General features: G+C 38.2%; 2 protein-coding genes across 2 annotated transcripts in view; one reads left to right on the top strand and one right to left on the bottom strand.

Moving 5' to 3' along the window:
• Window positions 1-516: 516 nt before the first annotated feature.
• On the bottom strand, window positions 517-7,346 carry asrgl1 (asparaginase and isoaspartyl peptidase 1). The gene is made up of 7 exons (XM_079854856.1): window positions 7,221-7,346; window positions 5,805-5,997; window positions 5,557-5,699; window positions 5,147-5,301; window positions 3,450-3,571; window positions 2,738-2,848; window positions 517-875 (listed from the first exon to the last, which is right to left on the bottom strand). Exons 2-7 carry the CDS (start codon window positions 5,989-5,991, stop codon window positions 658-660), a joined length of 936 nt encoding a protein of 311 aa, XP_079710982.1. The 5' UTR covers window positions 5,992-5,997; window positions 7,221-7,346; the 3' UTR covers window positions 517-657.
• A 1,180-nt stretch (window positions 7,347-8,526) lies between these two features.
• rims1a (regulating synaptic membrane exocytosis 1a) overlaps window positions 8,527-27,649 on the top strand; it is a 76,411-nt gene continuing 57,288 nt past the window's right edge. The window contains 2 exon segments of the mRNA XM_079855892.1: window positions 8,527-9,224; window positions 10,907-10,981. Of these exon segments, the coding sequence (XP_079712018.1) occupies window positions 9,058-9,224; window positions 10,907-10,981 (242 nt within the window). The 5' untranslated portion in view covers window positions 8,527-9,057.

Raw genomic sequence — 27,649 nt, forward strand, 5'->3', positions numbered from 1 at the left:
CTTGACTCCAAAGAACATAATTTATCTCCATCAAGTGGAGAACATGCAGTACTACCACTTGAGACAGTTACACTAAGACTAATAAGGAGTGTTATAATACTTATGTTTTCTTTTCAGTGTAAGACTTACATTGTTTTACTGTTAAGTGTAAAGATGATCAACTTCAAAACGCTTAATAGATGCACAATATCACTGCCATGAGGAATGTATGTATTTACACTAACACTGATTTACACATTTCCCTTTCTATTCAATACTGATTGTAAAAATATAATCAACATATATATATATATATATATATATATATATATATACACATATACATATATATACATATATATACATATACATACATATACAGTACATATACATATATATATATACACATATATATATATAGACATACATAAATATATATATATATACACATACACATATATATACATACACATATATATACAAATGCAAATGAATTACTTAAAAATCATACAATGTGATTTTCTGGATTTTTGTTTTAGATTCCGTCACTCACAGTTGAAGAGTACCTATGATAAAAATTACAGACTTCTACATGCTTTGTAAGTGGGAAAACCTGCAAAATCAGCAGTGTATCAAATACTTGTTCTCCCCACTGTATGTGTGTGTGCACGCATGTGTTCATTTTGTGTGCTCTTGTACAGGCTCTACAAAGTCTTCACCATGGTACAGCCCAAAGTGGAGTTCACCCTGCTGGGCAGCGGCCCATGACATCTGTAAACTGCTGAAGCGAGCTGCCCAGGTCCCTTTGGGATCTACCACCACCACCCCGCCGAGACCCTCCACCCGCTCCTTCATATATGCAAGCGCCAGGTCACTCGCTTCCTCTGGGGTCTTCCCTAGAGAACATACAGTAGAAGAATATACACTTAACTACAGTATATTATCAAGCTAGTGCATTGTATTATCATTCCAGATCTCTCTGCCAGATGTAGGTGACCATAAAGTGCACGATAAGGAAGATGATCATGAAAATGGTTAAAATGCTATGGAATGGATCTCAGGTGAGACCAAATAAATCTTATCAACACCCCGCTCATTTAAACACATATTTAAAAAAAGGCGAGTTCAGCAAAAACACTTGTCGTTGTGTTTCCACACACAAGGCAAAAGCATGCACACTCAAATCACCTCAACAGAAAACAAAGGCTAACTCACACTACAAAAGATACTGGCTGGATAAAAAGAGGTCCTGTTATATGAAATGTCCGTTCTGAGGATGTACAGACTGGTTAATCTTAACTTTACTGCTCAGACAGCTCTACACCTCTGACTTCCATGTGTCTACTCATTGCAAGTGGTGCTGGAGGAGGTTTTACGAAACACTCCATAAAAGACTGGCTCAAATTGTTTTTGCTCAGTCCCATGAAGTGAGCAATGTTTACCTAAACAGACTTGAGGTCAAGCCTCTTAATGAGGCCCTCAATCTCAGTTAATGTGTATCTGAAGTAATTCAAGCTGTTTATTCACTGGCTAAAATGCTGCTAGAAATCATTCTCACAGCTATTCATGAACACATGCGAACAGACCATTTGAGCTCATGTCAATATACCAGTTGCTTCTAAATCTGTATTACAATGCAGATTGACTTATGGTCCAAGACGTGACATTTATAGATGCCATGCCGTAAAAATACTAAAACTGCCGATTACAAGTGCACAGTATACAGGAAGAGAGATATCAGTTGGCCATAAGGCTAGTTTAACTTTTCTTTATATATTACGATAATTGTGTCTAGTATAATGTACTATAGGACAGGCATTATTGCAAAATAAACCTGACAGGTTTATTTTGACCCCATCCTTATGCAAAGCTCTTGCACTTGTGCACAGTTATGTATTATTAATCTGTAGTTAAAGTTACTTTTCAAGTATTAAACTAGTTTTAAATTAACCTTTTTAATTACAATCTTACGTGTCTTTGTCTAATTTTAAGTTCTCTGCAATCCAGCTCTAGCTGTCTTTCACAAGTTCCTAGTAATTCCAAAAAAACCTGTGGACTCCTATGCTTCATGCTTACCATGTACTGTATATTAAAATGAATACCAAAGTCCTTCAAGATTATTTTAAAATACATTTCGTAGTCATTTGTTTAGATACTCAGCTTTTATAACTTGTGTTAATATGAAAAAAAAGCAATAAAATGGGAGACATGAAATGTATTTCACTATTGCCATAGACAATGATGAAATACACTACCGTTTAAAAGTTGAGGTACGATTTTTGTATATTTCTGAAGGAAATCTCTTTTGAACGAGTGGAGCGCATTTATTTGATCAAAAAATACAATAAAAACAGCAATATTTTGAAACAATATTACGATTCAAACTAACCATTTTCTATTTTCTTTTACATTTTTATCAATGTTGAAAACATATAAATGTCTTTACCGTCACTTTCGATCAATTTAATGTGTCCTTGCAGAAAAAAAAAATTTTCATTCACTGTTTTAAATAGTACTGATCCCAAACTTTCGAACGGTAGTGTATACAGTTTAGCAGTCATTATAAAAAATATATGGTCGCCTGATACAACTGACCAAACAGAATCAAGTATTACCGATAGTGAAAAGTCTAATGTTCATAGTTAAAATAAATATTTGTGTAAAAACTATGGTAATTCTGTTTGTGAAAAATGAGAAAAAGATCCCAAAGCTTTGTTGGTTTATGCTAAATAGGTTGTGCTGATCTTGTAACACATGCCTTGCTCCATGTGAAAGAGAACCAGTCTGGACAGAGTGACCTTCATAATGGCTTCCCCATGGCCTGTGGGTGAGACAGCCCCAATCTTGTTATCTGCATAGCCACCACATCCTGAGAATCAGAAATAGAAACAAAGATCCTGAGGGAGATCTTTCCTACACACACACACACACTCAGCAAACCTGTTGCTCCAGATAACCATCCACCTATTTAAGACAAACCCTGATAATAATCACTGCATAACAGAGAATCTGTCTTTTTTCATTTTTGTTTATTTACTTATTAAGCAGACAATAGCAGCTCTTTTATCTATCATTAACTAGTGTGTGTGTGTGATTCCCACAGGTTAAAGTGTGTCCTGAGCGAATGTATGTGGAGGGTGCTGTGCTGAGCTAGGGATTAAATCTGTGGTTTGAATATTAACTCGGCAGGCAACAAGCTCTCATGAGCAGCTGAAATTTACCCACATTACTGCATGTCCACAGGTCAAAGTTCAATCCCTGTCACACCAGCTGCTTAGGGTTAGTCAAATTAAAGGTTTCATTTTTCAACTATTTAAAAATGTTCTTCTATTTCAGCTCAATATACAGAAACAGCAATAAGTAAGCAATTGTAGGCTGATTCCTCCCAACTTTGTAAACACAAGAGCTCTGTGGTGCAAATCAAATCAACGCCCCTTACATACACTACAAAACAGCAGGTTTGGATTTACCAACACACGGCGTGTCTCCCACACGACCCTCCATTTTATTAATCATTCCACCAGTGGATGTAGCACAAGCAATGTTTCCGTCTATGTCCACAGCTACTGCACCTACTGTTCCCATCTTGCCCCTGAAACACACGCACAAAAAAAATGGCTTTAAAAACACACACAAACAAAATGGCCAACTTAGCGGTAGCAAATGAATAGCTGACTAGAAATAAACAAAGAAAGAAATTAGATAAAGTCGATAAACAATTATGTAATTTCTAATTTATTTCTGTCATGACAACTTTAGGAGTGTTTGGCATGGTAATGGATGTGACAATGTTAATGTTTTATCTTGGTGGAATAGATCTCCTACTCTGCTGCTGCAGAGCAAATACAGGACTTGCTAATGACAATACATACACGACACACTGATGTGAGCAAGTAAGACATGCTGCTGCTGTACAACTGTAATGATTCATGTCTGTGTTCCTCTGTCTTGTCCCATGTTTAGCAGTTCCCGTTATGTTGATTAGTCTCCCCAAGTGTTTCTGATTTACCACGCCTCCTTGTTATCTTGTTTGCCTGTGTATTTAAGCCCTGTGTCTAGTCTCAGTCTTTGTGAGTTCTTGTTATTGTATGTTGGCTGTTTGGTTCCTGTGTCCTGTTTCCCTAGTCTGAGTTTGTCTCGTTTTGGGTTTATTTAATAAAGTTTGCTGCACGTGGATCCTGCTTCCTCCTATCATTCAACCACAACGTTACAACAATATAGAAAATGTGAATTCCCCATAGCAGATCTATACAGGTGGAGTTGGGGAAGGTGGAGGGTTTCTGAAAGTGTACTGCAAACTGCTTAAGCAAATGCTGACCAAGTATTTGAAAGTTGAGCAGCAAGCACATGGCTACTGATACAGCAGGAACCAATCAGCTGTGTCCTATAGAAAATTACTGCAAGTAGATTGAAGAGAACTCAATGCTGAACTTCCACACTGTGATGGATTGTTTCTGAGTGTGCATACACCTGAAGCGCGCACACAGAAAGTCGACTCTCAGACAGCACCCGAGTACCGAACTGTGTTCCGTGTATATTTACATTATACAGTAATAGTTTTCACATGCACTATAAAGTACTTTTTATTTAATTTGCATGTTTGTGCTATTGTATTGTGCTATTGCCTACTGATTTGAACTGTAGTGCAGCAAGACTGGTATCATTATATAATTTATAAAATGTTTGTATTAACTTGGAACCAATTTAAAATATAGGCTACTTTTGACTTACTATATAGTAATAGTGTAGCCAATTTACAAAATGGCACCATTCTCATTGAGGACTAAGCCCCCTTGAGAATCACCTTCTAGAGTTTCATGACAAAACTTTGTATATAATGTACATTTGAAATTAATGCACAAAATACTATGCAAAACCACTGACTTTCCTTTAACATTTTTCTTTTTCAATGGACACATATGTACTGCATGTATGTGTGTGTGTGTGCTTGTGTTGACATAATATGGATATTACAAGCAAGCAAAAAAGTCACAGGTTTGAAGCAACATGAAGGTAAACGATGAAAGAATTTTCATTTTAGGGTGAACAATCCCTTTAACTATTGTTGCGACTTTTTTTCTTAGTAGAAGTTCTAGACATTAGACATCTTATGCCAAAAACATTATGTCAGCACTTTGTACCAGTTTTCATTACATAAAAGCTTTACATTTGGCATTCCACAGGGTTGGCATCTGGCTTCAGGTTCTTCTTCCAGCGCATCTTGGCATAGTCTGTGATCAATGACTCCTCAGGCACTTCCGGTACACCCATGCTTCTGGCAAACTTAGAGGCCCCTTCAGCTGTCAGACACAAGTGGTTGGTCTCCAGAGAGAAGACAGACATCATATTATTAATTTGACTATTTGAAATGTAAAGTGTTCTTAAATCATCTAATGGTTGTATTCAATGTATGCAAAAAGCAGTTGATAGCATATAGCCTAGTATTGCTTAATTATTGTGTACTGTGTATCACGTTTTTAATATTCGTAACTGTAGATTACTCAAAACCAAATCTCCCATGGTGGTCATGTACAGTATTTTGGGAATACAGGTATATGATGAATTTGACCAGAATACCTTCTCCATGACAAGCCTGGCCAGTTGCACAGGGTTAGCCACTCTTCTGACTGCTGACACAGCCCCGCTAGCTAGTGACTTGCCATCCATCACAATTGCATCCATCTCTACCTCCCCCTTCACGTTTAGCACTGAACCGCAACCTATGACATACGGGCATTACTCAAGCTTTCTACTTATTCTGGATGTAGTATGAGGTATTAGACATGAAATATATTAAATGAATTAAACATGAATATTATGAGTACCTGCATTGAATCTTGGGTTGTTCTCCATGAAGGTCACTGCTTCAACCACAGCATCCATGGCACTTCCACCCTTCTGGAGGATGGCATACCCAATCCTGGCTGCCTCTTTCACACCGATTGTAGAGAGTTCAACTCTTTCTTTAGGAATATGACCAGCACCTCCATGCACCACCACTACAGGCAGCATATCTGTCTACAAATACATAAATAGCAAATATTCTTGGCATAGCACAATCCTTAACGTCACCATGAAATCAAATTTTTTATGGAATATTGCAGTATTTATTAATAATGATTTATCTGTGCACATCATTATTGTTTTTAAATTCATATCCCTTAGTAATATTTAATCAAAGTAACTTCCCATTCTTGCAATGACATTTATTTTCTTATTACGGGTTTACTGGACCGTTTCACTCAGATATACCTCATTCAACTCTGCTGACTTTGTTTAGAACTACTTTCGGCACATGATTCAAGAATTATATTAAAAAATTCTTTATAGCATATATTTGGTTACAACTTGTAAAGATGTTTTTATATATTTTGAATTTTTTTTTTTGGCGGATATTATGATATTATATAGTAAATTTAAATTTACATAAAAGTAAAAGAAGTAACTCTAAACCATGTTTTAACCATGTCATTATGTTTGAATTTCTAATTTTTGACTACGTTTTGATAAAAAAATCTGGTTATACAATTATTGCAGCTGAAGAGTTAAAGTTAATTAAAAAACATTTTTTAATACAGTCTGTTTTATTCAGTTATTATATTTTAAATGTATTTTTATGTTTAATTTAAGTTTTTGTAAATATTATGTATGTTATATTTGTTTGGATTGGTATCTATTTGTTTATTTTATTCATTAAAAAAATACTTTCGGCGGAACAAAAATAAAATGTATGTGTGTTAACTGTTGTATAAAAGCAATACAACACTCGCAATCGTTCTCGCAATCGTTTTTTTTTTTTCAGTATGATCGTTTGACCTAACGTAAAACCAGCTTCAAAACACACATAATATTTAGCTTTTCTTTACGTAGCACATGGCTAAACTGTATGACTGTTAAACCAGATGTCATACACATTTACATACAATAAGTATAAGTCAGTGTTTTTTAAATCCTTTAACTATCACAATAAATCTGTCCACAGGTAACGTAGGCTACTGCATTTCAGCATGTGCAATCCAAATACTGAACGGCTATAATGTAAATTAATTTACAATGCCTCTTCAAATTGCGTTACTAATTTAGTTTACAAGTTGTTATCACCCAAACTGACATCCCATAGTGCAAGGAGAGTGTAATTGTTTTTTAAACTGTCAACAGATCAACAAATTCAAACGGAGCGTTTTTGTCATTCTGTGACACGTGTGCGTGCCCACATGCATAACATTAAAAATGATATTTACCAAGGGTTCCTCGCATTAACGACAGGAACATAAAAATCAGAGATCACAGAAGTGCAATGAAAGTGACGGAAGCTGCAGATTGTATCACGAGGAAATATGAGCCTAAACACACCATGCTTGCTACAGAGAAAAACACCAAAATAAAAGTCCTCTCATGAATGCCATCACCTCAGGTTCCTGAGGGGCCACAGTCCTGCAGAGTTTAGTTCTGCTTTAACACACATCCCTGTAGTTTTCAAATAAGCGTAAAGGACTTGGTTAGCTGGATAAGGTGCATTTAGAGTTGAAGCTAAACTCTGCAGGGCTGTGGCCTTCAAGTAACTGAGGCAGTCATTCCATGTGAACACAGACAGATTAAATCATATTTTGTTACAGTCTATGGATTAAATGCATCTTTAGCTTTAATACAGACAATATGAAAGGTCTGTTTTTAAAATGTATAAGCTAGGTCCTAGGCTATATATATTTTTACTCACACAGCAACTTGGAGACTTTGACGATTTTTTAACAGTAGGCAGCCTACCCAGATATTAATGGGCAGCATCTGATTAACCAAATAATTATTATTTATTTATAAGTTGTTTAAAATATGCTCACATATTAATTTTTAAAACTTAAGTAGGCTATTCATGCAAGTTTAGTCAACTTGAAATTTTATGGAAACCTGGATGTTCAAATTCAACCCAGAGAAGTTATTCTAAATATAAGTTGTAGCTGATTGCAACAATCGTATTTGCACGATCTTTTTTAATAGGCCTACAACAACATTTAACAATACAGTTGCTCAGGTTATGAACTGTGGTTTTATGATGGTACAAATAGAATGTGTTCCCTTTAATATGACTGAAATGTCCTACATGCATTGAGGACAGTGTTGTATGAAAATGATTTGATATTTTTTTATTTGTTATATTCCATATAAAAACTAAATCACAGTCACAAATTACCCTCACATTTTGTCACATAATGTATTGTCATTTTACATTACGTGACTGTTACGCAAATGTGTTATGAAACACTCCCTGAAATAATGCCGGAACTAAACCCATTGCCATCCCATACTATAGGGTGTGAACTGTGAACTAAAAAGGTTTTAAAGAATATAAATTAATGATAATTTTTTTTTTTTTTTTGCTTAAGTGTCCCAGCTGTCCCAATTTACTATGTGTTTCTAAGAGAAGACACTCGTCTGTTGCGTCCTGAATTTACACGACTTGTAGCCTACTTGCAACGCGCTGTTCTTGATCTCATGGTGAATCTCAAAGCGTCTGCTGCTGGTGGATGATGCGCGTCATCAGCGCGCTGTGATTGGAGAGCGAAAATAGGATGCTGTGCGCGCGTGCAGTGAGCCCCCATTCTCAAATGAGATGCGCGCGGCCGTCTGGAGGAGGCGTGCGCGCGCTTGAGGGGCTGCGGTCCCATTGACTATTCCGTCTCCCTGACAGCGGCAGCATCAGCAGCAGCGCGAGCTCGGTAAACAGAGCGAGCGCCGCGCGGACTCCGCCTTTGCTCCCATCATCCCACCCGAGAGCCCGAGCTCCGAGGCGGCTTCATCAACAAGCGCAAGACCCCCCTCGTCGACTCGCACTTATCCCGCGGATCAGATATGGACTACCCTTAACTGGACCTGGAGGGGAGAGGCAGGCGGGCGGGCGGGGGGTGGGGGGGAGAGAAACAGAAGAAAAAGCCGTATAGGAAGAGAAGCACAACCGTGGGTGCCTGCCGCAACGATGAACGGTTCGCCACGCTCGCGACAACCGCAGATAAGCCATCGGACTATGGCCTGAATAGCGGTTTACATAGCTGGGATTGTGCACCGATCATACAGGGGTAAAATATGTCCGCCTCGGTGGGGCCCCGCGGTGGCCCTCGCCCACCCACAACGCAGAGCTCCATGCCCGATCTACCGGACCTCAGTCACCTCACCGAGGAGGAGAGGAAAATTATCATGGCTGTGATGCTTCGGCAGAAGGAAGAAGAGGAGAAGGATGAGGCCATGCTCAAGTAAGACATCACGCTTTATAGGGAGCCTGTAGTATTCGTGCTGCTTCTGGAGACCAAAAGGCAAACAGCTTGTGATGGTTTCTGTAGGTGCATCTGTTTGCCATAGCCTACTAATAAAGCCATCAGGCTGTACGCCTGCACCTGAGCTCCAGTGTGTGTGTGTGTGAGTGTTAAGAGTGGGTGGGTGAGTCTGGCCATGTCCACTTTTTTCCAACCTTATGGACACTTGTCATGGATGAGCACTGCTACAGTATGTGTGTATTATACACATCACTATGAAACAAGCCTGTTAGATGTCTGATGAATTGCAATGAACAGCCAGGTGAATGGTCGCAGGTGTAGCTGTTAAAGAGAGAGAGGGGTGTGTCGACATGCAAGAACTAAATATCTACAAATCGATACACCCTGTTGTTTTACACCTCACTGTGTGATGGATTAATTTCAGGCAGCACACATGTCATGCCACATTATTAGTATATTTATTTGACTCATACATTTTTAATAATAGTTTAGTGAACGTTTTTTCTGCACTATTCACCAGTGTCAGGATTCCTGCCTGGTCACGACAATATTTCCGTGCCTCGTCATCATGACTGTCAGGATCCTTAACCCATTCATTGAAATCTTCACTGATTGTAGTGTGAGCACCACTTACAGCTTGGGTAAGGGCAGTAGTCATAGCTTTGTGTTTTATTAGATCATCTTAATAATAATATCCTCTTAATAACTATTATATAGCATCTATTCAGCTCAAAGTGTGAAAAAATAACTTATTACAATAGGGACCATATACTTCATGTGAAAACTAGAAAAAAATACCATCTGAAGAGATCTGATTTATGACAGGCACTTGTCAGGAATTTACATGTAGGATGGATTATAAAGATTTATTCTGAATTGTGGTTCATCAGTGTTGTTATGATGAGTGTAAAGATGTTTCTTGGCTTCCTGTCCACCTGCCATTTAAAGGCCATCATTGCTCATATTACATTAGTTGTTGGCCACCTTGAGATTTGAAATCAGATTTATGCATCTTAAATTGGTTTACTGAGCAGCTACGATCAATAACTTAACCACTCCTATATTTCTCATAGGAAATTATTACGCAATTATTTAATTTCTCAGCCCTTGTGTATCTTTGTCGCTAAATCGTCATGATAAATGCATTGTTTTCAAATGGTTAGTACAGGTCAAATGATATACAGTTTCAGTCACACAATATTTCTTATAGAGATGAGAAAAAGACCAACATAATATGATAAACAACCTCTCATTTTCATTTGCTGTGTGTGTTATGAGACAGTTTGAATGGTGAGCAGTTCCTCAATCTCAAAGAAACTTCTGTCCTGAAGCAGAAGCTAGAGGTCGACCTCACAACGCTTTTGAGGCATTCAGTGGTACAACAATACTTTGTGTGCTAGCTTAAAGGGACAGTTCACCCAAAAATGTCATCATTTACCCATGGCATTACAAACCTGAATTACAAAACTTTCTTCTGTGGAATATTTTTTAATTCCAATTTTTTTTTTTATCCTCTTTTGTGTTCCGCTGACAGAATGTTAATTTTTGGGTGTTCATGTGTTTTGATGATGTATGTTTGGAGAGGATACAAAAAAAAAAAAAAAAACACAGCTAAGATTTCTGAGAGATTTACTGTCACTGTCTAAAATGTGTTTGTACAGAGAGGAGAAGCCCATACAAGCAAAAACAGTGAACCTGGTCGGGAACAAGAAACCACCTCAGCAGAACGACATCAGGTAAACATCTCAACAAAGTTTACCTGCAGTGAGTTAAACAGTCAAATGTTAGTAAGTGATAAACATCGTAGTGGCCATTTCCATGTTATGCAAGTCATTTTATGTTCTGACTGATAGTGTATGACTGCGGTTTCTATAAATGTCAGACAATGAAGCCTTGAAAACTCTGCCACGAAATGTAGGACTTATACATGATAGTGAATGAAAGGTCAAGCTTTACCTCAAGGAGGTGTTCGATGCTGGTACTTTCTTGCAGCTGAAGTGTTAAAGAATGAAGTTGGAGAGCATTGTCTAAAAATGAGCATTGTGCATGCTGTTGTGACATTGTTCAATACTTTAAATGACTGCTTTATATGTTTTCAATCTTTTCTTTTAACTTGCTCGATGGGGTCACGCTGAAGTTTGCGAGAGTGGCACTGTGTTGTAAATCAAAGCCTTTCTCACAGTCGCATTATTTTTCCCTGTAAAAACAAGAAAACAAATCCTGGCACCTGTGGTGGTGCTTTAGAGTGCTGACAGAGTAATATTTATGCTATGTTAAATTATTTATGCACACCAGTATTGCCCTGGTTCTCTCAGCCGAAGAATAAGAGAACTGCGGTGTGGTTCATATCAACAGAAAGAGTATTTCTCTTACAATCACTCTCTGTGGTCTCTGGAAGGGTCAGAGGATCATAAAAGGGGCAAGCTGGCCAAAGCACATCTGTTTCTGTGTGGACTTCCTGGATGTGGTCACTTGTGGTGTCATCAGCCTGACCAATAACTTGCTTCAATAGAGCTCTGCAGTGATTATGTATTTTTGTAGGCCGACCCGGAAGTTAGCATCACCACTGGCCACATGACTTCATCGTCACCACCACTAAGCACAGATCTTATTTCAGGCATTTAATAATAATAATAACAAAACATTGACTTAAAGACAATGGAACTGGTAAAATGCAAAATAGTTCGTCCCACGTTTTAACATACAAAAAAAAATCCCTGCAGCATTCTATTGAAATGCAGTTGTGCTGTTTATCATTATCATTGCACCCTACCAAAAGGCAGAATGTATTCGATCAGTTATACCTAATGTGGCCTAGAAATGTTGTAGTTGAGCAAGGGATTTAGAAGATGGGGTGTATTTGAGTCAGGTCTATTCTACTAAAGATCAAACAGAGAGTTGCTCTTATTGTAATCTTATTCTCTTGAGCCCCACTCCTCCTCTAGCCTTTGCTTCTGGCTTAGACACAAGAACTGACAAAAAGACTTTAAAAAGAGGAGGAATACATGAATAGATAAATAATGAAATGCACAGGCATATCACACAGTAGTGGCTTTTAATAGCGCCCTAGTCCATACATTAGCACCCACTGGAGAACAAGCCTTCCGAATCCATTTGCTCTCACCCACCAGCAGACCTCAGAAGGATGAGCTTGAGCTCACGGGTTGGCATGTGCTAAAGTCATGCTCCTAATTCTCCCGCTCCCACTCAATTACTCTCTCACTTGTTTAGTCAGTGGCCCGACTGCATTACACAGCGTGTCTTTTGCAGACCTCTGCATACAGATGGTGGAGTGGTCGTGGGTTTGATTGCTGTGCGTTTTATGTGACCTACTCAAACTGAGCTGCTTAAACTGAGTGATGCAGCTTAACTCTGAACTGCATTGGCATAATGTTAGCTGGGTTAGCAAGCAAGCTAACTTTCAATACTGTAATAAAAACTTGAGTAGCCTAGTTAATTTTCTGTGATGTTGCAATTTCTGCTGATTTAAATATACCACCAAGGTAACATTATCTACAGCTTACTAACATTGATGAGGTTTTATTGAAGAATATGTTTTTTTCTCTGATATTTAATGTGTCATATATTTATATTGATACATTTGACATAGATAGAAAGATAGATACTGTAGATAGAAAGATTACAGTGCATCAGATAATGAGCGCTCTGAAACAAATGTTGTTTGAGTATTCTAATTAAATGTATGAATAGGCCCACATAAACATGTCAGCATATCCTGTTTAGAGTTGAATGCTGCTCTGAGAGGTGTGTGTGTGTTTGTGTGTGTGTAAATGCTGTGTGTCTTCACAACAAGGAGTGTGGGGAGTCCATCTGTTCCTCCAGTTGGTTAACTGTGCTAGGACACACACATGCACACAAACACACACACACGCACACACACACACACACACACACACACACACACACACACACACACACACACACACACACACACACACACACACACACACACACACACACACACACACACACACACACTCACGCTCATTTCCTCACCAACTCACAGAAATATGCAGTCAAGTTGACAGGGACCCTTCACCATGCACTGCGATATTACACCCATCCTTGCATCCTTGTGTCAGCGACTCAGGCTGTTTAGAGCACAAATGTTTTGGTGGATAATCAGTCAGCGAGGGAAGTTAGACATTTTAACATATAGAAACACAGAAAAGTAAGGGAAATTACAGCTGGCATCTGTCTCCGTTTGTTGGGGAGTATGTTGCGAGCCAATTACACACACACATCGGGTATAGAACTTTTCCATAGCAGGGTCAGAGGGCACTTTTCTGCGGTTTAGGTTATGTTACACCAACAAATACTCTCTTGACATAATGGATCTGCTCCTGGCATTGGGTGGGACAAACTGGAACTACTGGAACTGTTAAATTGTTTAGCACATAATGTATGTATTCTGGAAATGATTTAATATGTCAGTAAGCAATAATTAGATTTTAAGGATGATGATTATTTGATCCTAAAATGACTGGAGAGATGCAGGCAGCGGTGAAGAGGGAAGCATCGTTTGCTGTCTGAACGATATTTCCAGATCAGCAATGTGTCATGATCATTACTGCCAACCCTCCTGTGAGAACTTGTCCCATGGAGATGCCAACATGTAGCATGTGTAGGCATGCTGGGACACTTTCTTTGCCCAACACCTCCACTCATCTCAATTTCATCTCATTTTTTTTTTTTTTTTTTTGCTAAAATTATCTATCTTCTATCCAATGTCTGTCCTCTAAATGAGAGCTTTTGAAATTGAGAATTGATGGCAATGTCTCTAGATAGCATTCCGTAATTGTTGGATCCAAAACCAAGTACCTATTTAGACCACAATAATTTAATAATTATATATAATTACAATTAAATCTAAGTACTGTAATTAACCTGTCTATAAATATATTTAATTCAGTACAAAGTATATTTGTGTGTGCTTTGTATTTATTTACAACTTTGTGGTTGCCAGAACGTTACTATGCAGTCGCTAAAGTGTTCTGATGATCTGAAGTTTTAGCATGTTGATGGTTGCTAGGTGGTCGACAGATTGTTCTGGTTGGTTTCTAGGTTGGTTCTTTCTTTACTGGGACAATTTAAAAGAAACCACACCCAAGTATATTCTGACCTATCAATATTTTTGGATTTCCATCTTATTTGGAAGTCCCTGAGAGTTTTCAACCATTTTATCTGCCACAAAATATACATGCTATTGCTTAATATGATGTAACATCACATTACATCACATTTGATTGTTATGATATTGGCAGAGAGCTAACATCTCCATTACCTCAGAAGTTTCTGAAGAATGAGTCATGTATAAAGTGTAGATTTAATTTGCAAATAAAAACAGACACTAAGCTCCACAACTGTGGTGAACTGTCAGATTCAAGTCGTCTTTTTACTGCGTCTGCTTCTTCTGTCAGTCGTATGTTTTTTTTAATTAGCAGAGTCTTCAGTTAGTCACTCAGTCAGACAGTCAGTCAGTGAAGTGTGGCACCAACACCTGGAGCTTCAGTTACACAGCACTCCCATGGAGGAATGTGCATTCCGGGCTGTTCTGTAGGCACTGTTCTCTCTGTTTTCCTCGGTAGAGTGTCACTTTCCTCAAGCATCATCAGTTTTACTCCTGAGCTGGCCAAAAAGCTGTGGCTCTGTGTTCCTTTTGCATCAATGATTTTTGTAATCGCCCAGAGAGTTTATGCATCCATGCATTTGTGTAAAAACAGCATAAGCAGTTAATGCATGGCCTGATTAGAAAGTAACGTCATTGACGTGTTTAGCCGACTGTGTCCACAGCCATTTTTATTTTTTTATTTTTTTGCAGAGGGTTGTGTATTTAAGAGGGTTTTAGAAGGACAATAATGTCTTGGATGAAGAATGGGTTGTCTATTTATGGAAGTGTTTTGTGTTAAATGACATGGCTGCCGCGCGTGCGGATAGGCATATGGACGTTGTTCCTTCTTTTCTCTCTATTTGCTTGTTTTTACCAACCCACATGGGACTGCTCCATCTGAGAGTGGATTCTGTCAGAGATTTACAGTCAGCCTAAACTGCTTTGCTGTTGAAGAGTGTCCATTCTACCTTTAACACATCAATTCTGATATTTAGACAGTAGTAGTGAGATGTTTCACTGTATCACTCTACATGTTTCAGAAAGCAGAATTGCTCTTTAGTTTACACCGATGCATACTCTTATATCCAGACTCAAATTGATTATTTTGTGATTTGTCTATCTTCTAAATGTATTGAACTTTAGAAAGTTGGTGAACAGAAAGCTGTTGGACATCAGCACTCAAATAGGTAACACATGTTCGAAACTGGGTCATGACATCCTGATCAACAAATAGTGATAAGAAGGCAAAAATATGTATTAAATGTATTTTAAGTTGCTTTGTGAAATGTATAACAAATATGTAAATAAATGTAAATGTACATTAACATGCAAACATTTGGGGTTTGTGATTTTTTTTTTTTAAAGAAATAATTTTACTCAGCTAATACTTTTATTCAGCAATGATGCATTAGATAATAATAAGAAATGTTTCTTGAGCACCAAATCAGCATATTATAATTATTTCTAAAGGATCATGTGACACATGGAGTAATGATGCTGAAATCTAAGCTTTGCGATCACAGGAATAAATTACATTTTAAAATATTAAAAGACAAAACAGTTATTTTAAAATGTAATCATATTTCACAATATTACTGTTTTTACTGTATTTTTGATCAAATAAATCACATTTTGATCACATGATCCTTTAGAAATCATTCTAATATACTGCTTCTGTGCTTAATAAACATTTCTTATTATTATCAATGTTAAACAGTCGTGCTGCTTCTTTGATGAATAGAAAGTTCAATTAGAAATAAATGTCTTTACTTCTTTCAAAAATATTAATAAACTTTTGAATGATATGGCTCTTGTTACAACCAGTTGCAGAGATGGAGGAAGCAGGATCTATGTGCAGCAGCTTTATTAAACAAAAAACAAACTTAAACTTTAACAAACGGATACTCAGGGACAAGATCAAGAGCAAATTAACAAGACACACCTGAACTGATATAATAATCAATCGAACACCATAGAAACAAACAGGCAGGGGGCGGAGAAAGAGGAGACGCCGACAGGGGTCAGGGGGGATCCGACCGTTCAGGGGTGCCGGGGGAATCGGCCTTCGTGGCCTTGCCATCATGGCCAGGCTTGGCCACTACGGCCAGGGACCCATAGCCGCACTATGGGTTTAAGGGCTGGAGAAGACTCAGAAACAGGTTTAGGAACAGGCTCAGGCTCAAACTCAGGAACAGACTCAGCCTCAGGAACAGGCTCAGACTAAGGAACAGACTCAGGCGGAGTGACGGCGGCCATCTTGTCCAAGGGCTCAGGCGGTGTGGAGGCGGCCATCTTGTCCGAGGGCTCTGGCGACGTGGTGGCGACTATCTTATCCGAGGGCTCAGGCGGCGTGGCGGCGGCCATCTTGTCTGGAGACACAGGCGTGGCGGCGGACATCTTGTCCGAGGGCTCAGGCAGCGTAGCGGCAGCCATCTTGTCCGGAGACACAGGCGTAGCGGCGGCCATCTTGTCCGAGGGCTCTGGAAGGGCGGCCATGATGGGACGAGGCTCTGGAAGGGCAGCCATCTTGACTGGAAGCTCAGGCTCGGCAGACATGACTTGAAGAAGCTCAGGCTCGGCAGGCATGTTCACTGGACATGGTGGTGAACTTGGTGGGCCAAGCTCAATGGCCACCAGAGCCTGGTGCATACTGCCCCCTCCCAAAAAATGTCTAAGGGAAACGTCCTCCTCAAACTCCCCGACAGTGAAGGAGGAACCAGTCAAATGAAGGGCGTAATCTAGGAAGTCACTGAACGACCCTTCAAGGAGCATCATGTATTTGTTTGTCCTTGAGCGGACGGTTAAGCCTGTAACAGAAAAAGTCGATGAGAGCACAATCTAGCAGTTCAGAAACATTTGCAATGTCCAGGAAAATATGAATGTGCTCTTCGAGGGTGCGGTTATCTTGGCGCATGCAGACTAACTCAACTGCTGGATCCATATTTGCGAAGTCTGAAAAGTTGCACAATTTTTGAGAAGTTTCTTTCAATTTGATGTGTCATTCAAGTCTGTAGCATATAAGATATGCATGGAAATGTAAGGTTTATTCAAATCTCTAATGCTAAGATTAGTAATAGTAATGCTTGCCTTAGCACCCCGAAAAATAATGCATTACATATACAAATGCAATGGCAATGCCTAAAATCGTATAAATTTAATGCTTAGGTATCAAGCAAAGGACATAGAAAGGACATTGAGAACTCATAGACATACAAGGCTGATCTGTACTTACTAAAAGGGACCAAATATTGCTCCACTTGAACTTTAGATGCTTACTAGTGTGTTTTGAGGCATATTTGAGTGTCAGACTGGAGCAGCGGTGACGTCCCTCCCGTCTCTTCCTTCATGTGTCTCTCAGCAGAAAGGAGAAAATGTCATTAGCGAGGCCTGGAGGCTCCTCTTGCCTGCTCACAGACTCGCTCTCTCCGTAATGTCCTCTTCCTGCTCCACAGGGTTAGGGCTCAGACTCATGGGATGGCTTGGGTGACAACCAGACTCAGGGTGGAGACATTAGGAAGCGGGTTGGGGCTGTAACCATGGTGTCTGTCAAGTACCCAGGGAGCGCTGACAAGCTCTGAAGACTTTATATAGATGTACCCTAGTGTTTCTTCTGTCATTCTCAAACACTCTTATGTTTTTTGAGTCTGCATAATGGAAATTGTAGCCTCAGGTCAATGTTACTGTGTTAAAATATAATTTGATATCATCGCCAAGCTTATTAACAAAGCCTGCATAGACCTTTTATTGAAATGACTGGCCAGGTATGAAGTCAGCAAAGCAATTGCAATACCTGACAGAACAGGAAAATTCAAATAACACAATGAGTGATGCGATAGTGCAAAATAACCACTAAATAATAAAGAACAACAAGATAAAGTGAGATTATAAATGTACACTTGCAAAGTATGAGGCAGAATGGAGTTTAAAGCCTATAACTAACTTATGGAACTAAAAAGCCCAGTGATGCTAATACATTATCAGGGCTTAGCAATTAAGATTTCAAATGTAAAAATCTGAACTATGGTCTGGTATTTCTATGGTTTATGTAAAGTTAAATCATTATTAAAAATATATTCTTGAGTATTTGCTTCTATAATTAGTTCCTATTCTCATATTTGATTGCCTGAGAGGCATTCCACATCAAGGACCATCTCATGATTTTGGAAGGATTTAGAAACTTATGTTAACAGAAAACTGGGGTGTATAATAGAAATGTGTGTATTCACCATGACATTTTTGAATGTAAAAAACAATACATGATGCAATTATTTATTTTAGTAGGAAAATACCATATACAGTCTAAGAAGTGTGCTCTTTGCAAACCAATTTACTTACATTTTGTAAATTACTTTAAATTATACATAAACCTATTGAGCCCTGCAAAAATATTGTGGCCTCGAATTAAGAATTAGTTCTCTCGGTTTAGTAAATAGTGGCCATGATTTACTCATTCGTTCACTTGTTTTAGTCAGTCTTGGCCGAATTAGTAAAACGTGCAGTTGTATTAGTAAGTTGTGGGAACTAATTGTTAATATGTGGCCACGATATACCATATAAACCTTTTGGAACAAACTAAAAACAATAACATGCACTATGCTGAAAACATAATATTTTAAAAGCACTCAAATCTATGTAGGCCTATATGCTATCTTTTTTGTCTGGCAGTTAATGATGTGATTAATGTAATACCTCTTGCTCTTCATTGAATATAAATTCTTATATACAGTCTGTGCATCAGTGGTGGTGAATTTTAAAGGTGAACTAAGTAACTTTTTTACCTTAACCGAACAGCTTCGGAGTCATTGGAATAGTTATATGACTTTTTTCGGGTTGAATGGTGGTCGTATCGCACCCCCCAAGCGCCTGTGAGCCGAAAAACCACCCTTGCAACTTTGGGCTCAGCGTCAGGAAGTATCACGTGATATCAGGTCTCGCGATGTAACGAATTGCTTTACGGCAAAAAAATCAGCTAAAATTCTGTCATTATTGCGCTCCCTCACGCTGTTCGAACCCGAATGAAGAAGACGTTTTAAAGAATGTCCCATCTGCTTTGATGTCGTTGATCTACTAGCCTATGGTATCTGATAGTCGCCAACGAGTTTTTCGACAGTGTTGTCAAATATCTATTCCGAAGCTGTAGGGGGAGCTCTATAGAGAAACCTGCGAGCAAAAAGCGAGAATACAGCGAAGAAATTCCCGAAACTGCATAGCCCTGCTTTAAGTGACTCTTTATGTAGGTTACATCGTTACGCCATTAGATGGCGACATGTGACAGCCATTTGAATCATTCAGTCAAACGATTCGTTAACAGAACTAATTCAGTCAGTAACGAATCAAGTGTTATGAGTGAGTCATTGAATCATTCACTCAACCGATTTGTTCAAAAACATTGATTCATTCAGCAATGCCTTTGCTGTGTGTTGCTCAGAGACGTGGCGCAAACATTAGTTTGAATTTGACTTATTTGGAACTATTTTCGAACAACATATAAGTAGTAACTGGCATTATTGTTTGTGTTGAAATGTAAGTAACTCTATTTGAAGTTTTTGTTTATTGAACTGTTGTATTGCGCTCTTGCGCATGTGAAATTGTTAAAATTTGATCCAGTGTTTATGCCGTTGCTGGTTTTGTATAAGTGTGTGTGAGTGTGTATGCTGGCATGGGTTCTGCTCAAACTGGCTGCTGCCTGATATTACTATAATGCCAACTGGTGCTGCATGTGCATTTGTGAGTATTTGCACAGCTTGTGTTTACATGTATATGTGTGTGTTTAGCTTTATCATGCTATAGCCTGGTGTGTGTTTAATGCTGAGCCTCCGCTGGGCTGATCCTGTAGATGCACAGCTAGGCCATATGGATACCTTTATCAGGAGATCCCAGCATCCACTCCATTGCTACAGCTACTGCACATATTCTCCATCTGTTTCTTTCTTCCCACTTCTCTCCCCGCATCCCTCCATCTCACACCTCCCTTTTTCCACCCACTCTAATCTGTTTGTAAATGGGTAATTCACAGCAGGGTAAAAATAGACATCATCATCATATCATGTACCACCCTAATTAACAATGGGTCTCTATTTTGCCAGGGGGCTTTAAAAGCCAACAGGTTTATTAAGTGTTTTCATGAGGTTAGTTAACTGAAACACTAGCCGGTCAAAGCTAATGCGAGTGTCACAGAGGCTGTTTAAGGGGAAAAAGTAATGAGTTGGATTATTGACAGAAGAGAGTGGACACTTGAGTTGATGTCTCAGTAAACCCTACTAAGCTCACACATTGTTTCTATATCCCATTCCCACTTATTATTTTCTGTCTTTGTTGAGTACAAGCTCTCAAGTTCGCGTTCATTATTGCATTACTGTAACCCTTGGAAAAATATGACCATATCTTTATTCCTTTTTCAGTTCACTTTCTCGTGTAATGTCTCTTGCTTGTGAATTTGAAGCTCGGCTCCATTCATTATTAAAAGGATGCTGTCTAATTGGCACAGAGTTGCTGCCGTCACCAGGGGGTTCTGGGAAATGCTATTGTCCTGGTGGCACTGTACAACTCCTCCACTTGGCGCGGCCGTGGATGAAAGGCCTGCTGCTGATCAGGCCAGTTACGCTGTTCTTTTTGGAAACGAAGCTTTCTGAAAAAGAACAAGTTATTTAGCTAAAATTATATAAAGAAATATTATAAATTTGAACTGTGAGCTTTTTGGAAAGTCCATACAAAAATGTTCTGTTGTCATTTATCTGCCCTCATGTCATTCCAAACCTGTGTCTTTTTCTTTATTCTGTTAAAACTAAAAGGAGACATTTTGAGTTGAGCAAAAATTGAAACAATTGTTCTTGTTGAATGTGAATATGCATAAAATTAAAATAAATAGGTCTGGAGCTTTTAAAGCTTAAAATTATGCAAAGGCATAAAAAAATCACAAAAGTGGTCCATATGACTTTCAGGTTTTCTGAAGCCATATTTTAGCTTTGTAGGTATCTTTATTTATTGATAATCTTAAAATTCGTCCTTGCTCTCCTTGGTGTATTAATTAGAGAGGTATGTATGGTTTGCAACTGAATTGTTCTTTTGAGTCAGATCTTTTCAATGAATCATTTACACAAACCAACATTTGGTTAAAAAAGATCTGAATGATTGATTTGTTCATGAATCAGACTTATTCGGTTATTGAGTTCACTCACTGATGATCTGGTTACAGCAGTTCTGTAGGATTATCAATGAATAGCCATTTTTATTATAAGGACAATTAAAGAACCTTTTATAGAGTTATGTATACAAAATGTAATTGTATTTTATTAAATTATTGTATTTAATGAATGTAAAATCTGTATCTGCCTTGAGCTTATGAAGCTGATATGGCAATACAACAACAACAAAAACAACAACATGAGTGAATAACTGTATGACTTTAAAATTATGTAACACAGAGTGCATGGACCATGGTGCTTTTGTTTCTTTCTGTTTTTTTTTTTGTTAGATTGAAAGCTCTTGCCGCCTTTATTCATTGTAATTGCATGGAAAAAGAGTGGCCTTCAAAATTTCTCTTTTTTTGTGCAAGAAAAGAATTCTTATGAGTGTGGAATGACATGAGGATGAGTAAACAATGACAGAATTTTCATTGTGAACGTATCCCTTTAAATATGTAAATCACAGTGATGGATTCATGTAACAGCTGCAGATTTCCACTCACTCGCTCACAGTAAAGGCTCTTGACAGCAAAAAGCTCTTAGTTACAAAGGGCTAGAATGAAACCCCAATAGGGAATCTGTGAAGGGGATTGGAAACTTCCTTTGGAAACAAAAAAAGGAAGTGAAAGAATAAACGGGCAAAAGACAAGAGTGTGAATGAAAGAATATTGAAGTTGGCTGGGACTGGCTTACTGGACTTTAGTGTTTCTGTAGCCTTAAGAGCGCAGAGAGGACGTAACATCTCTCCCCTGACTCTCTGCTGCATCTCCAGTTTGGCATAATGAGGACACCGCTGTACACTTGCTTCTCTCTACCTGTCCTATGGGAGGCAGCGGCTGGTCATGTGACGTGCACAACACTCTTCTATGTGCTCATCATTTTTGTCATGTGACCTTCTCTGTGTTCTGTAACATCTAGTATCTCCACTGGGCATGTGATTGAGAGCACTGATATTTCATAATGCTCTAGAGCTGGTGATTTGGCTTTCATATCAATGAGGTGTCTGTGGTGCGTATCTTGGCTTTAGCGAATTTGCATAGTCTTTGATTAAAAATGTAAACTCTTGTATTTAATTTAATTTGCAAGTCTTGTCATATAATATATTGAAATGTATTTTTCCTTCAGTATGTATATTTGTCTGTCTCTTTATAAATGGGTGGACTGAACTATTTATATTCATAAACCCGTAGACAAAACTATTTTTCCATTGTTTAAATAGTGCTTAAATTTAATTTGTACACTATTAATGTCCAATATATGTATATGACAGGAGAATTTTTGACATTTTTTCTTAACATAATGAACATTTCAACCACAGTGTCTTATAATAATTTCTTAAATAATCTCTAATTATTTATTGTATTTAATATTGTTCCGTGGTGGAAATTACATTTAAAACACCCTTTTAATAAAGTGGTAGAATCTTTTGTATTTATAAGGTTAATTTCATAGCAAGCATTTTAGTTATTATTATTTTCTCATTTTTTGCATATTTTATCTAAATAACAGCTTGCTTGGAAATTGCGTATTTCATGTCTCATATTTTTGCTCCCTATAGGTAACCAAGTAAACTAACTTTTGATATAAACTTGATTGGGGCAATTAGTGTGAAGAACAGTTATAATTTGTGTAAAAAAAAAAGAAAAGCTTTTTAAGCTTAGAATTATGCAAAAGCATCAAAAAAGTCACACAAGTGGTCCTTATGACTGTCAGGTTTTCACTTTATGTACACAATAATAGATATTGATCATAGTTCATAAGTGTACAGTAATAATTCATTAATTTGTGATAGATTTTATAGACACAATAAAATCTATTGATAAAAGACATTTGAACAGTAGCAAAAACATTTAAAGTAGGTTCCAGAACAGCTGTAATTGTGACCAACACAAAGAAAAAAATAAATCTGTTAGTTTTACTAAAAATCAACCCATGGTTCATAAGTCACCATAGTTGAATGGACTAGATAATTTTCTATTTAAGAGGAAACACGTGCTATATAGATCTAAATCTAAACATGAAAGAGTGAGATATGAAAGATCTCAAGAACAGCACAGCCAAGTACTCAAAGCCTTGTGTGAGCAAGAACAGGAGAGCTCTTACTCGTGGATGCTTGTGTGTGTTTTAGCTGGAGACAAAAGCTAGTTAAAATCAGGTCATTTTCACCATTACAAGCATATGAAACGAAAAAAGAACAAGACACAATGCTGTAGAAAGTGCTGAAAGGGGAGGATATGGGAGGGAAACGGTACCGTAGCCTTGCCACATGGCTGGTCTGTGAGGTGAGCAGGGGGCAGCGCTGTCAACACTCTCCACAGTGGGGAAGTTCCGGTGGAGGCAGGACTCAGCCATGGCACTGCTCATGGTACCATATGGTGCCACTCAGAGGATGGCAACCCCCATCCTCAGTCTCAGTGCCTGACTGTGTAGAAATAATGGCAAACTGTACTGCAGCCAGTTTTGGAGAGCCAGACCTTGAGCATCCATGGCATTATCTGGAAAACTGTCAGAACCGGATATTTAAGCATCAGACAGAGAGGTAGGAAACTGTGAAGAGGAAGTCAGTGCTATATAATCTCAAAATGAATATCCATTTTTCATTCTGTACTTGTGATACATACTTCACTTGTAGCTTTTGAAATGCTTGATTTTAGTTTTTAGTGTTTTATTTTTAAGTGAAGTGAAGTGACATGAAGGCCAAGTATGGTAACCCATACTCAAATTTTCTCCTGCATTTAACCCATCCAAGTTAGTGCACACACATTAGGGGCATTGAGACACACACTGCATGCCGTGGACACATACACCCGGAGCAGTGGGCAGCCATTTTTGCTATGGCACCCAGGGAGCGATTGGGGGTTAGGTGCCAGTCGTTTCAACAGACAAAATATTAATTTAGACAAAATATGATATACTATTATACTGGTCGTTTATCGTTTAACAGCCATAATATAAAAAAGGTTCCCTAAACTTGAAGAAAATATTCAGTCACTCAAGAAATGGAGTAACATTTTGTTTTAGTCTTCTCTCGCAATGGATATTTCCCTTTTTAAACCCTCACCGGGCCAAACAGATGCATTTCCATTTTGGTGACTGTTTTTCAATGTGAGAACAGCAAAATCAAAACCCCAAATAATTCAGTTAATTTGAACCTCATTCATTTTAAGGTGTTTGTCTGCAGAAATCAATCATGCATGGATCTGGAAGGGGGGCTTAATTTCTAAATTGAAAGGGAGTGATTTTCTCACTATGTTCCTGATGCTTTCATACGGGATACTTTGATGGATTTCCGCTCACTTTCAAACATTGATCTCCAGGTGATGAGATAAATTATTCTAGTTTGGCCTCAGTGACTTTGGTCCCCTTGTGAGAAGTGGAAGTCAGCCATTGCTGGATTTATAAGCAAAAGCCTTTTAAAAAAATGCAGTTAAACAGCTGTTAAATGCAAAACATGAGCGGCTGCCATATCGTAAGAAGCCTTTAAATTCATTGAACCAATAGAGTGAAAGTGCTTCGTTCATTTAAGAGGCTAAATTTAGCACATTTTTATCAAGACTTCAGACCGTTTCTTTCTCATAGGTACTTACGATAGGTACTTATGCCTGGCAGCATAAAGTGCTGCCCTGTTTGTCATTCAAGAAAATGTTAAGAGAAGGAAGAGCTGTTTTTTACTTTGGGGTTTCCTTGTCTTTCACGCTATACAGTAAATAACATGTTTGTCCACAGCTATCCATGTTCTCAAAATATTTATATACAAACATATACGTACATGTAGGATATACAGTAGTGCATGTACCTGATTATTGACAATTTTTTTTATATTTCATGTATAATTAATACTTTTATTCAGCAAGGATGCATTAAAAAGGTAAAGACAGACATAATATTACAAACAATCTTATTACACAAAAATATTAAACAGCTTTCAACAATGTTAATAAAAATAAATGTTTCTTGAGCACCACATTAGTATATTATAATGATTTCTGGAGGACCCTGTGACACGGGAATAAATTACATATTAAAATATGGTGATTTTAAATTGTAATAATATTTATTTACACTATTTACTGTACTTTTAATCAAATAAATTTAGCCTTGGTGAGCATAAGAGACCCTTCAAAAACATGAATGGAGCTGCTAGTGCTTGTAAACTGCATTTATGGCTCCATCACAGGCTGCCAACGTGCGCTGTTCCCTCATAAATGCACGTTTGTCCCGGTGTTCGCCGTGAATGATGTTGAATTTACACTGACTCAACCTCAGCAGTACTTTCACTACATCTCTGTCCCTCGTCTTTCCTTTCATACAACATCCTGGCACAGATAGGGTGGATTTATGCCCATGTAGGGAGCCGTGGGGCCTAGCGGACATGATAAATGGGCCAGCGTGTATAGGCCCGACCAAAGCCTCCGCAGGAACGCTGCGCACAGCCAATGAGTTACAGTTGTGGCTCCTGTCATGGTGTGCGTTAGTACGAGCGACTGCTGACAGCTGTTTAATCACAGACGTTTCCATGTGCTCGCCCGACGACATAAGCAGCCTCTGAGACCAGCTGTCATGAAGTAGGGGAGAACTCGGCAAAACTGCGCCCCACCTCCCGCAACTCCAAGCCAGCTCTCCTCCGTGTCCCCACACTTTACCACATTAATTAGAGCTTCCTCATACCTTAATTACTCCAAGTTCTATGCTAATGCCGGAGTCCTGTGTGAATTGCCCGTCGTTTCTTGCAGACTCTCTGCCTGATTTGCATTTCACAAAAGGTTTACTTCTATTCCTGGATGAAAGGGAGAGAGAGAGAAGCAAATGATTTGTGATGGGGAAGAGGGGTTTGTGCTAGTAAAGTAAAGCTGTGGTTCACTTTCATATAACCTTGTGCTTCACTTATGGGTCTTTGTTTTATGTGCTGTCTCAATTATGGCAAGCCTGGGCTGCTTTCCTGAATATCATTTCCTGTTCAGAATACAAAGCACTTTCATATGTTCTTTTACAATGCCAAGCTCAATGTTTGTCTCGGTTTCTCATAACAGAATTGAAAGATTATTATTTTTCTTTAAATAGTGCTGCTCAATTTCATCTCAATGTTGATTTTTTGCTACAGTAGTTATCAGAGCTACTGTAAATGAAAGCTTTAGCGTAAGTTCTGCCAGGAAGACTCAATTGTTACGTCACTTATTACTTGTCATCTAACCAATCGTGATCTAATACTCGTAGTATAAAAGATCGGTACTTACACATGTCTGAGTTCGCAGATGCTGACGCCAACATTCACCTACATCCTCCCCACCACCACCAGGATGGTCCCTTCCTAATACCTCCCAGGGGGTCGGCTGCGCCCCTGCCATCGTCTATAGGCAGGATATGCAGATTCCGTTACCCTCGGATTGTGAGCTACGGACAGGGCCTACGCCAAAGAACTTTATAACTCAATATTTGCTTGCTGGGCTGTTAATAAATGTATGCTTTGCTACATTATTTTGCCTCCCGAGTCTTTCTGTTAGAACTAAAAGTCATTGTGGTCTGAAAGTTTGAAAGATTCTACATCTTAATACTGAACAGAGAAGAGCACTTTTTTGTTAGATTGCAACCAATTTCAAGCCAGTGGGAATTATAATGTAGCCTTTTAACAATTATACCTTTAGCAAAGAAAAAAATATGTTTTTTAAATATCTTGTTTGTTTCTCCTAAACAGTAATGATAATTAACTGAGGTCTCATGGAGGCTCTTTTGGTTCACAGCTTTTCACCATTGTTATTATTTCAAATTGTAATATGGTTGATATTGTTAATATTGATGCCTATTTGTCTATTAGTTTTGTCTTTTGTTTTTATTTTCCTTTCGCCATTCCATTAAAGAAATAGCAACAGATATAGATAGATTAGGAGGGAAAATTAAGTATAAATTAGAAGATATAAATGTCCTATTTAATATAGTTATATTAATATTTTATAGATATTTAAATATGTTTCTTTTGTTTTTACACACTACTGTATATATTATTTTAATACAAACAGTTACGCACAACTTTTTCATTTGCTTGTCTGTTGCATTCTGTTTTACCAAATTAAAATGGCTCCTTTGCTAAAGTA

This window comes from Squalius cephalus (assembly GCF_949319135.1).
Source record: "Squalius cephalus genome assembly, chromosome: 21".
In the NCBI taxonomy this organism is placed as follows: Eukaryota; Metazoa; Chordata; class Actinopteri; order Cypriniformes; family Leuciscidae; genus Squalius; species Squalius cephalus.

Bases quoted from the DNA above. Each gene is read 5' to 3' on its own strand.
- asrgl1 (XM_079854856.1), bottom strand. From the start codon at position 5,991: ATGCTGCCTGTAGTGGTGGTGCATGGAGGTGCTGGTCATATTCCTAAA. The intron at 2,849-3,449 runs GTAAATCCAAAC...TCTGATTCTCAG, and splicing joins GGGAGACACGCCGTGTGTTG to GATGTGGTGGCTATGCAGAT. The intron at 876-2,737 runs GCATGTGTTACA...TATGTTCTCTAG, and splicing joins TCTCTTTCACATGGAGCAAG to GGAAGACCCCAGAGGAAGCG.